General features: G+C 43.7%; 1 protein-coding gene across 1 annotated transcript; it reads left to right on the top strand.

The window, feature by feature from the left end:
• The first annotated feature begins 8,967 nt into the window (after nt 1–8,967).
• On the top strand, nt 8,968–11,090 carry LOC139914522 (serine protease FAM111A-like). The gene has a single exon (XM_071902860.2). It carries the CDS (start codon nt 9,098–9,100, stop codon nt 10,580–10,582), a length of 1,485 nt encoding a protein of 494 aa, XP_071758961.2. The 5' UTR covers nt 8,968–9,097; the 3' UTR covers nt 10,583–11,090.
• Nucleotides 11,091–12,645: the final 1,555 nt, after the last annotated feature.

The raw sequence follows: 12,645 nt of genomic DNA, 5'->3' as shown, positions 1-12,645 counted from the left end.
TGTGTGAGGCACGAAAAGCAGCAGCCCACCGGGGATCTTCCCGGTTCTACCGATTACCCAAACCGGCATGGTGGGTAAACCACCTCGAGAGGACTAAACTATCGTGTCTGGGCCTGGCTTTGCTCCCCTTCTTACTGTGAGACAGAGAGAGAGTCTGCTCTATGCGCCCGGAGCTTGCAGCACTTATTGATAGCTTGGATTTCATGCATTTCTGTGCATGAAATTACGCGGACAAACACAAACATGTTAAAGCGAGGACATTTCGAAAAGCCCAAAAAAAACGCCAAACCTTGACTGCCAATATTTTCAAGCAACTTTATGAGGAAAAAAAAAAAAATCCAATGTCGTTTATAAACGGACGTACGTGGCAACTATGCACACAGAACAAGCGAGGAAATTAAAGTTATGGAATGCACATGCGCAATGCAAAGGTACATGGATTTAAAAAAAAAAAAAAAAAAACTCATTGGAAACCCCCTGATATTCTCAGGGACTGCCGTTGATAGGCTACTACTACTGACATAGCCTCTAGCCTACTTTGATATGGTTACTCAGTTGCGTCTGTAAAGTGTGCCATCAACATCCACCACGAATGAGCGAGGAGCGACCTTCTGGAGGCATTGGCCTAGTCGCCATTGTCCTGTGCGATCACCTGGAAGAGGCCTCATTCTTATGTGATAGAATGATTTCGCAAGCCGCCGTTTCCACCGCAACTTCTCTGTCACTCCGTCCACTACACCTGGTAGAAGCAAACTGTCTGCGACCGGCAGTGAAGTTTTGAGCCTACGTGACATTAAACGTTGGGCCGGGCTGCTGTCTAACCCCTCTGTGGGTGTGTTGCGCCAGTGAAGGATGGCCAACCATGCATCTGTGCCATCCAATTTCGCCCGCTTGCAGAGCGATTTTACAATCTTAACGGCCGACTCGGCTTTGCCGTTCGATTTTGGATGTCGGGGTGAGGACGTGACATGGGTAAATCCCCAGCTCGCAGCAAACCTCCTGAATCGGTCGCAAGCGAACTGCGGGCCGTTATCAGTGATCACTCTGTCTGGCTGTCCATAACGCGCAAACTGGGCTTTGCAGCGCGTGATGAGCGTGTCAGTTGATAGATCCGGCAGATGGTCGATTTCCCAGAAATCCGAGTACTGGTCCACAAGGATGAGAAAGTCTTTGCCAGCATATGAAAAGACATCCACGCTCACCGTTTGCCACGGACGTACTGGTATATCATGCGACATCATAGATTCCTTCTGCTGGGCTCGTGCGTACTCATTGCATGCGGAGCAGTTTGCCACAAAGTCCTTTATCTCCGCTCTCATGTTTGGCCAGAAAAGCGTATCCCTGGCCTGTCTATAACATGCCTCCCCACCAATGTGGCTAGTGTGTATGCGTTTGAGCAGTTCCGCCCTCAAGGCCTTCGGAATAATGACACACTGCCCCCTGTACAGCACCCCGTTCTGAACATTCAGCTCATCCCTAAAGGGCCAGTATTCCTGCACTGCCAACAGGGTGTCCTCCTTGAAATCAGGCCACCCACTGAGGATCACAGATGTCAGCTCTTGAAGTACATCATCCGTTTCTGTGTGCTGCGTAATTTGGCGGAATCTGAAGGCCGTAACATCCAGGTGCTGTGCTTGGTCTAGCTGTGAGTACCCAGTCTGAGTGCTGTCCATGGTACACACAGAATTTTGCAAGGTATGTGACGAACCCAATGAAGCGTTGCACCGCTTTTGCGTCCGTGGGCGTCTGCATCTCCAACACAGCCCGTGTTTTCTCAGGGTCGATTTTCAGACCTTCCGAGGACAGTATGTGACCGTGGAAATGTACGGCTTTGAGCTTGAACTGCAGCTTGCGCTCACTCAGTCTGAGCTTCACTGCCCTGCATCGTTCCATGAGAGCACTCAAGTTGTTGTCATGGTCCAGTTCGGCTTTCGCATCCGTATCACCACACCCGACCACCAGGATGTCATCAGCTATCGGTTCGATGCCAGGCAGGCCTGATAGCAGTTCGTGCTGCTTGCGCTGATAGATCTCAGGCGCTACTGAGACACCGAATGGGAGTTTGAGCCATTTCATTCGGCCCCACAGTGTCCAGAAGGTCGTCAGACGGCTACTTGCGTCGTCGAGCTTGCACTGTAGGAAGGCATCGCGAGCATCCACCAACGTAAAAATACGAGCCTTGGGCAGCTTATACAACACGTCTTCCAGTGTCGGCATATGGTAGTGAGACCTCAGCAGTGCTTGGTTGAGAGGCTTTGGGTCAATGCAGAGTCTTATTTTTTCTGGCTTTGCAACAGTCACCATATTACTTATCCATGCTGTTGGCTCGGTCACCGGTGCGATGTTGCCAGCTCTGACATGTCTGTCCAGTTCTTCCTTGACTCTTGCTTTCAAAGCTACTGGGACATTCCGTGGTGTGCACTGTACCGGAGTTACATTAGGGTCCAGATCAAAGTGTATCTCGCCCCGGACTGACTCGATTGGGTCCTTAAAGACATCATGGTAGTCTTTTAACAGTTGGTCCTTTGTAAGGGGCACAGACTGACTTGCATCGACATTATTCAGCTCATCTGGAATCGTGAAGGTCACGAGGCCCAGACGTTCACATGTGTCCCCGGAGAGAAGAGGCTTTTGCTTGGTTTCAACTATCTCAAAGATGAGGTTGTGCTTTCCTCCCTGGATGACAAATTCTGTGTGGAATTTCCCCAGTGATGGCATAAATTTCCCGGAATACAGTTTCAGCCTGGTTGTGCTCGGGCGTAACGCTGTTCTGGGTGATAGCTTCTCTTTGATCTTGCGGCCCATAACATTGCAAGTGGCGCTTGTATCTAGCTGGCATAGCTGCCTTTTCATATTCAGATACAGGTGCACAAACCATTTGCGCCCCTGGGATTTCGCAGTACCAATACATTCAGTGACTTGAAACAGTCTATCGTCTGTACCTGAGTCCCCTGCCCCTTGCTCGACATCTTCAAGCACATTCACTCTTTTTATTTTGTCGGACCTGCTGCTAGCCTGACATACTTTGGCAAAGTGATTTGAAATGCCGCATGTTCGGCAAGTCTTACCGTAGGCTGGGCACTGCTCTCTGCCCCGCTTGTGGCTGTTTCCACAATATTTGCAGTTCCACTGTGGATCTCTCCCCGCCATTTTCCCTTGAGTTTTACGCCTCTCGCTTTGCTTGTCCATGGCATTCACACTGTCTGTCTGTGCCTGCGGGCCCTCGATGATTCTCATGCGTGTCTCTGTCAGTTCTGCAAGCCAACAAATGTCTACTGCCGCAGGTAACGTCAGGTCTCGTTCGCGCAGCAAGCGCCTTCTGGTGCCCTCACTTGCAACGCCTAGCACGAGCATGTCTCGAACCAGCTCGTCCTTTAGCTCTCGGTACTCACAAGCTGATGCTCTTTCCTTTAGCCTCGTTAGAAAGCTGTCTATTGGTTCATCAGTTTCTTGTTTGCAACATCCAAACGTGTATCTCTCGTAAATCACATTCTTCGCCAGCTTGAAGTAACCCCCCAAATCATCCAACATAGCAACTGGGTGTGTCTTTTGTTCTTCGGTCAATGTGAGGCTATGCATGTAGACATGACGGCACTCGTTACCCATTAGCCGTCTCAGCGAGGCCGCCTGAACTTCCTTCGACTTCTCACGCAGACCCGTTGCCAGCAAAAAGTCCTCAAACTCCGCCCGAAAAACCTCCCAGTTCTTTGCCAAATCCCCGGACATACGCATGCCCTCGGGCGCCGGAATACAGTTACTCGCCATGGCGTGGTTTTATTTGACGGAGCTAAACCGCTTCTGACACCATGTTTCAGTCTGGTAACTTTTATTCAACAAAACATCACACAGCTCTTGCGCATGCCTACACGTCAGTAACCGGGGCCTTGAACTCCCCCCACAATAACATCCTGGTCAACATGTACTTTCTCAAAGCTCCAACAGGTGTCACTAAACAACAGGCATCAAACATATGTCTATATGTAACAGCGGGCCGCCACAATATCAGCACTGACCGCCACAAATTTTCTTTTTTTTCACTATTTAATCGTAGAACTGCGTGTAGCGCATTGATTCGCTCAGCCCCTAATTGCTCCACACGAGCTCTCTCTTTCTCTGTCTCGCTCTCTCTCTTTCTGTCTCTCGCTCTCTTTCTCTCGCTCTCTCTCTTTCTGTCTCTCGCTCTCTCTCTTTCTCGCTTGCTCTCTCTGTTGCTCGGTCTCTCTCTCTCTCGCTCTCTCTCTCGCTCACTCGCTCTCTCACTGGACCCGTCTGTTCGCCTCCCACTGCACACGCGTGAGGGATATTTTTTTTCCATGCCAAGAAGACGGCCGACTGAATTCCCGAAAAGAAGAACTAACAGTTAACGTTACTCGGAATACAGCTGAGTTTCCGAGATTAGCACGCTGTATAGCCTAGCTGCTAGTCAGTATCCACTGAGTGGACCGATAACGTTAATATTAACTTTTTAACTCAGACTCTGAATGTTTGCTCCCTCAATCCAGATTAATATTGAAAAATATTTTCAAAGAAGGAAAAAGGACTTGTCCTGAGGAGGAGCAGGACAGTCTGGACCAGAGGAGCTGCTGAGCAGTAAAACAGAGCAGATAATAATGTCAAAGGCTGTAATGCTTTTACCCCCATTGCCATCCCACCTACCACCACAAATGGGAAACACTGTGTAACATACATGTTAACAGTTGGAAACCATTTATTTACATAATTAACATCTAGCTATTTGTACTCAGATGTCAAATATGGTCTGAAAAATCTACCGAGAAGTCTGGAAATATGAGTCTGAAAAAGTATGGAATTTTAAAATGGAAAATGTGTAGGAACCCTAAAGATACTGATTTGAGGTTTGGAGTCTGTTAATCCTCAGTTTAAGATCAGGGATCACCACACCACTAAAGACAGATGTGGTTTGTGTTACTCTGGAAGCACACGATACAGTTTTGAGTTTTGGCGGGAATACCTCAGCCCAAAGAGAAACTAAACTTACATACATTTATATCATTAATGTGCAAGTCTAATAAGCTAAAACACTTTTTAAGATAAATGTGATGCTTTTTTCAATTCTGATCATGCCCTGCTTAATCAGATCATGGTTGTAATAAAACATTTGTCCAAAGACAGAAAATAGTTTTGCATAGGCTGTTATATTTTGGGAAATAATTCTCCATAAATTCACCGATAAACTTCATCATATAGGTTAAAAAGGCTCCTGAATCCCCCGCTAACTGATATTAATAGCCTAGGCATATCATCCAATCTAAAAACTACAGATATAAAATGAAATGGAATATGAAATTACAACTTTGAAGTATCTAATAGACCCTACCAAAGTAGTTTCTTTGTTTAGAAATATATCTATGTCCATTTTCCAGCAACTAAGAAAAAATATTTTTTATGCAGTAACATAAAAGCTGGTCCTATCCAAACTCTTTTAACTCTTTAACCTGTGTGGTTCTTATTTACAAAATTGAATTACTTCTTTTTACTTTGGTTTGCATGCTGCAATGCTAGAATCTGTTTGTCATCATCTGATTTAAAAACAAAGTAGGCTAACTCCAACTGACAGACAATCAACTTTTAGGAACTAAAACAACGTTTTCATGTTGGGATTTTCCTCTCTAATGCTGGACTGATTCGTTGTTTTGCACTTTGCTCGGTCACTACTATGGTCTCTCTGTGTTTCCCGCCAGGGCTACTTCTCCATCTTAACTTTCGTTTTGGTCACGTGGTGCACGTTGGGCAAAGGTTGCTTAACTTAATAACTCTGCCTACTCTGTCTGGACTGCTATCAGGACTGCTATCAAAATCAAAATAATAAAGCATTTATATTTACTAACATGATGATTGGATCAAGCAGGTGTATACAGTATGTCAGGATGTAATTGTCTGGCCACTGAGTTGGGTCATTGAAACTAGAAAATTTGACCACATTACTCCAATCCTAACCTCCCTTCACTGGCTCCCAATTCAAGCCAGATCTGACTTTAAGGTGCTTCTGTTAGCTTATAAATCGTTACATGGGCTTGCACCATCATATCTATCCGACCTCATCATCCCTTATATTCCACCTCGTGCCCTCCGATCGCAGGACGCTGGCTACCTTACTGTCCCTAGAATCAAGAAAAAATCAGCAGGCAGTAGAGCGTTCTCCTACCGAGCTCCCTATCTCTGGAACCAGCTACCTCTTACAGTCAGGGAAGCTAATTCTGTCGAAATCTTCAAATCTAGACTCAAAACCTATCTTTTCTCGCAATCATACGACCTACCTTAGCACCGTTGGCCTGGGCTCGACACAGTCTTTTCTCTCACCCTAGCCTAGACAGTATTTATATAGAAATTTGCCGTTGGGAACATAAGCATAGGGCTGCCCTCTGGCTACACTGTGTCTAATCACTTTCTATCTGCTGTCTGTATGAGCGTGTCTGTGCCCAAATACGTCTGGGTCTTGTGCTGCTTCTGCACAGCTCTGTGTGTGTGTGTGTGCGGCTGGTTTTCCCCACCCTTTCTCAGATTCCTCTGACCCTGATGGTCTTCTGTGCTGGCCTTAGTCCTATCCCTGACGCTGCTCCCACCTGGATCTCTCTCTCTCCGTGTGTTCGTTGTCTTTGTGTGTACCTGTCTCTCCCCCCTTTCTCAGACTCCGGTGCAGTGCAATGGTCGCCAGTGCATGCCTTAGTCCCATCCCACCCGACGTGCTCTGACTCCGTGTGTTCTGTGTGCAGCTGTCTTCTCTCCCCTTCCCCAGACTCCGGTCCAGTGCTCCACCTGCCAGCGGACAGGTGTTGCTCCGGCCTGCCGGTCGTCGGCGCCGGCCTGGTCCTGCTCCCGCCCAACGTGTCTGTCTTGTGTTCTGTTGCTGCTGCTTCTCCCCTTCCTCTCTCCCCCTTTCAGACTCCGGTGCAGTCCAGTGGTCGTCAGCGTCGGCCTCGGTCCCATCCCTGATGCTGCTCCCATCTATCGTGTCTCTGACCCTGTGTGTTCTGTGTGCAGCTGTTTTCCTCCCTTCGTCTGTACGTGTGTGTGTGTCTGGGTGTGTTGTGTGTGTGTATGCGGCTTCCTCTCTCTCCTCTTCTCTGACTCCAGTGCAGTGTTCTACCTGGCAGTGACAGGTGCTGCCCTGGCTCTTCACCGTCAGTGCTGGCCTTGCTCTTCCCTTCCGCTGTTCCCACCTGGACACTGATTTACGACTGCTGCCCTCGCTCCTTTAGTGCTGGCCTCAGCCCCCTCTCACCGCCGCATGCTGCTTCTCCTTCTTTTTGTCTCTCTGTTTTCTCCTGTCATCATTGTTGCCCATGACTCTGTCAATGTTTGCCCGGCACCTATTGCACGCTAAGCCGTCCCGGGGGGGGAATCCCTATCTGCCTCAGCCCGCCCAAGGCTTCTCCCAAGTTTTCCCACTAAGGTTTTTCCTGGGAGTTTTTCCTTGTGTGCATTTAGGGTCTAAGGCTGGGGTGCTGGGTAGGTTAGGCTATATAGAATAGGTAGATTGTTTGTCTTGCTAAATCTGCTCCTACCTACCTTGTGTTTTTCACTATGCTTGTCCTACATAATTTTGTTTACTACTGATTGTGTTTAGTTAGGTCTAGCTAGACACATTCTCTGTAAAGTCCTCTGAGACAAGCTTGTGATAAAGGGCTATATAAATAAACTTGACTTGACTTGACTTGACATTGATCCACCTTGAGGAAGGGAGACTGAGGGGGCATGAAGGCTGAATTTACCTTCATTTTGCCGTGTATTGGGAACGCTCAGGCAAGGTCGCACCCATTTATGTGAATAAATACTTGAGCTGACTGATCAGACTCCTCAAATGAAAACTTGTAAAACACATTGACATCAATAGTCCTCAACTTTCTATGCCCCAAGTAGAGGCAGAGTCATATGTGCCGGTGTTCTGACAATCTGAGCAGTAGTTCATATCAGACTAGCTCTGCCTGTCAGGTCACAAACATCCATCAGTTTATGTTACTACCTGTATTAAATGTGGTAGCCCATCCAAAAAACCTCCCCTGTTAAAGCCAGATTTCCGAGTTTAATCTCAGAATTCTGACTTTATTCTCAGAATCTAAGAATTCTGACTATTCTCAGAATTCAAAAGCTAATGATTTTGATGTAAAAAAAAAAAAAAGTAAAATATTTTGCCAGGAAATTAGCTGAAAAGGGCAAAGTCAGCAACCTATAATCATTTTCATTGTCTTTACCATAGGTGAGATACATCACCTATTGTCAGCATTATTGACCATCAGCTGTGAATATCACCCTCAAAATGAGCAAGAAGGTGAAGATAGCCAAAGGACCAATGGACAAATATGTCAAGGTACAAATTTTCTTTCATTCAAAACATATTTTGACTTGTGAGAGCACTGATTGATATGGTTTTGGCAATTTCAACTAGTGTGTTCCTCTTAACAAGCTGTGTGACTAACAAGCAAATTTGAATAACATGCTGTTTCAGACCAAAGTCTTTTTGTCTTTTTGTATTACAGAGCATTCATCCTCTCCAGAAGAAAAAGACAGACAACCAGCAAAGAGAATGCAGTCTGCCTCCCCATTTACAAACTCATGCAAAGGTTTGTCATACTTTAATGCATGCCTATGTTAGCAAAACAAAGTTATCCTGTTATAAGTGCTTGTTTTTGATTTGTTAGTTTATTCCTTTTTGATATATTGTTTTCATTCTGGAATTAAGTGTTACTTAATTGTTTTCTATTTTCAGGAAGAGGAGGCTCACACAACCCATTCTTTTCAATGGTCCTACAGTAACAAGAAGAACAAATACATTACCTGCAGTAAAGCAGGGACTGTCGAGAACTCATTGCAGATAAGCAAACAGTTTAGAAAAATTGCAGGAGACAACAAAGAGAAAGAGCTTGTTATTAAAAGAAATGGAAAAGCTATCACTACACACTTTCCATGCTGTTTAATTGAAAAAGGTGAGCTTCTGATAATTAAGTACATAAAACCTACAAATAGATCTAAGCATCCGGTTGGTGAAGCTGCTCAGCCCCAAAGAAAAGCGGCATCTGACAAGCTAGTAACATTCCATGTAGCAACAAGGGGAGGTAAAGGCATAGTGAAGATCATTATGAGCAACACGGCACTGAAAAAACAAGCTGAGGAAATTAGTGTGTATGCATACAAAGGGGAAACAGTGAAGCAAGCTCTGAAAAGAGATGGTCGTATAAACAAAACCATATTAAAAAAAAACTGCGTGCTGTCTGAGCTAAGCGAAGAAGGAGAGACTGAAATGGCCAATCTTGTTGATGATCTTGATGGTAAAAGTTTCAAGATCATTTTGCTTGATAAATCTAGTCAACCAGATAGTCAGCCAGGTAGTCTTGACAATGCTGACATGTTACTAAATGAACCTCAGACATCTGGTGCTGATGGAAACCAAGGTCCTCCACAGCAGTCGACAGCAAGTGAGTCAGTGAATACCCAGACAACAGAGGAGAGTCCAGAAAAGTCAGCTTTACATGAGATACATAATTCTGAAAAGATGCTGAATCACCTACGTTCACAGTTGAGCGTCTCGGTTAAGCAAATGAAAACTCAACAGAAAGTCTCTAAGCTTTCAGATGTCCAAAACCTCTTCCGTGTAGAGTATGGAAAGAATACTAAGACTTGCTTGGAAGTGAAAACGGTTAAGAGACTGATGGACCTCAGTAAATCTGTTTGTCAGGTGAGAATAAATGGGAGTGCAGCAGGAAGTGGCTTTCTCCTATTTGACAAGTTTGTCCTCACAAATGGCCATGTAGTTAAAAACATTTATGACCAAGATACTAGGCAGCTTGGGGAGAACGTGACTGTCACTTTCTGTTTTGAAAGTCTAGAGCAGACTGACTCATGTGAGACAGTGCAAGTGAAAACTGAAGTTGCTGCCTATGAGCACCATACCGATGTTTCAGGATATCTGTGTGACTGGGCTTTGTTGGAGCTTTGTCCTGGCCAGGCTTTGCCTGATGGATTGCTAAAACACTTTGGATTTGTTCCTCAAAGGGGTGGAATTTGCATCATTGGGCATCCTGGGGGTGGTGTGAAAAAGATAGATCCATGCTTCATTATTCCACCTGATCACCGCGAACAGGCTGTAGAGAAGCATTACGAAGAAAATAAAGAGTGCATTCAGCTTGTTACTGACTCATTCTTTAATAACAGACAGGTTCTGAGTTATGACACATGTTTTTATTTCTGGTCATCTGGCTCACCTGTCTTTGATGAGCACTGCAACGTTGTTGCAATGCATTCGGGGGGTTATGCCTACGAGAATGCAAAGTGCCAGACCCAGAGTGTCATAGAGTATGCCCATCCCTTGTCACTCATCATTGAACAAATTATTCTCAAAGTTGTGAAAACAGGGAGATTTGATGTACTGAATGAATTCCTCAGTTGCGAGAATGCAAAACACCAACAAGTGATGGAGAATTTGAAGAAAATAGTTGATGGCAGGAATTTCACAGCATTTAAAAATGCAGCTGACAACTTGGAGGTACAAAATGACAAGAGATTGAAGACATTCTTTGAATTCTTCTCACAGAGAGAGGAACCTGTCCTCATGGATATTGATTAACTGTGCCCAGAGACAGTAACAGAGCTAACTGCTGGCAAAGAATACAGTGAGCAGTAACAGAGGTTATGTTTATTCATTTTACACTATATTTTTGTTGTTAAAGACCTACTACATGCAGAGATGGTGGGAGATAGATGTGATACAAAATGTATTGCATTCACTATTTTTATGTAATCATATTTAGTTGTAGGTAGGCAATTGTAAAAAATAAGTGACATGTTTTCTCTATACTCATATTTTAATCATATGCTTGTATCTACATGCTCATTTTTGTTGATATTTTGTTGTCATTTTGGTTCAGTAACTGTTCATAATCATTTGTCACTGATATGATCCATACATGAAAAATGTGCTCTACGGTTCTTTTCTTGTCTCACACCAAATAAAACCCTCCCCGCCATCGCCTTGTTATATTTGAACACACTTTGTGCTATTTTGTAAAATGATGTTACTCTGTAGTAAGCAATTAATAATGATGATTAACTGGTATTCAGTAAAGCAGATCTTTACAGTATTTGGCTTTGTTTGATTTTGTATGTTGTTTCTATTCTTTGCTCTCATCAAAAACATAAATGTACATAAGCATGAGTTGCTAATACATTTTTAGAGGTGAAGCTGAAACTAAAGAATTTCTCTTTTCTGTTTTGGTTATGTTTAAAAGTTGATCAGTTTAGTTAGTCTGATATCACTATACAACAGAACTTATACTTGGCTAGTAATTAGTGTGCATGTCAAAGTAGACTGCCAAATTTGTTATGCATGCTTATTTAGAAACCAATAAACAATAAAAATCAAAACAAAAGTCAAGTCCTGAACAATATGTTAATCCCTGCTAAAATTTTAAGTTCACCAACAATTGTGTAGTGGATAATAATAATGAAATCAAATATATCCAACAAAGGTACAAATACAAAAAAATTACATCATGACAGTATGAAATAAAATTTGCTCATCAGATGATCCCAAGATGGCATAGCAGAGGTGAGCAGAAGTGTTAAACGGGATGAAGGGGTGAGCAGAAATCAAACAGGTTGTGAAGTCTATTTGTGGCGTAAAACATACAAACTATTGTAGAAGCATTCAATTTGTTCAACATATAAGAGAGGAATTTCAGACATCCTTGGACATTTTAAATCCAAAAATGGACATCCACAAAGGCAATTGTGTTACAAACCCTCCATCACATCAAAAATCATGACATATATTGGACTTGGGGGTCTGTGTCCCTCTTGGACAGCTGCAGTGCCAGTGCCCTGATGAGGATGAAGAGTCCAGTGAAAAAGCCTCTAACATGAGAAACAGATTCAAACAGGTTGCAAGGCTTCTCTTCTCAACGACTCCCTTAAGAAAGCCAAATCTTTGCTACTACTAGGCTACTAGCTGCTACTTAAACAAAATATAACAAACAAAACAACAGGTCCAATAAATTGTTCTTTGTCACGCAATGTAGTACTGAAGCATCAAAGATTGGATTTGATTAGAAAACTTTAATGTCCTTAATGAAGCAATTTGTTTTGTATCTTAAAAAACACTTATAGCAGACAACCCTTATTTCAAGTCACAGCACACAATGGTCAAAGTGGTAAATCACATGGTAAAAGTGGAATCACCTATTAAAATAAAATGCATACTGTGCAATAACAATACAGTTTCAGAGTGCTTTGTTACCAACAACCCTCAGGTGACACCTACAGATCAAGATAAAGTACATATACTATAAAGTACATACAATATAACGTGTGTGTGTGTGTGTGTGTGTGTGTGTGTGTGTGTGTGTGTGTGTGTTCTCTGGTCACTCATTTGCATACACCTGTATAGTTTCACCAAAACCCTGCATGATAGTCTAGTTGGATGTAAAGGTTTTCTTATCAAGATTCCAAATGTGCAGTTTTCTGTGAAAGGCGGAGTGGGGGAAACCGGTGGTACCATTCTAAGTCAGATTCACTACCTGTATTCACAATTGGTAATAAGCCACTAAGAGTTTACTCACGGCATGAGACATATACATATCTTGGTCATAAATTCAATGTAGCAGGTGAATGGAAAGAACAAGTCGATGAAAT

The sequence above is a fragment of the Centroberyx gerrardi genome, chromosome 11 (genome assembly GCF_048128805.1).
Source record: "Centroberyx gerrardi isolate f3 chromosome 11, fCenGer3.hap1.cur.20231027, whole genome shotgun sequence".
Classification (NCBI taxonomy): Eukaryota; Metazoa; Chordata; class Actinopteri; order Beryciformes; family Berycidae; genus Centroberyx; species Centroberyx gerrardi.
Note: the sequence above shows the minus strand (reverse complement) of the source record. Positions and strands in the feature narration are given on the sequence as shown.

Excerpts from the sequence above, each read along its gene's own strand:
- LOC139914522 (XM_071902860.2), top strand. The coding sequence starts at position 9,098 with ATGAGCAACACGGCACTGAAAAAACAAGCTGAGGAAATTAGTGTGTAT.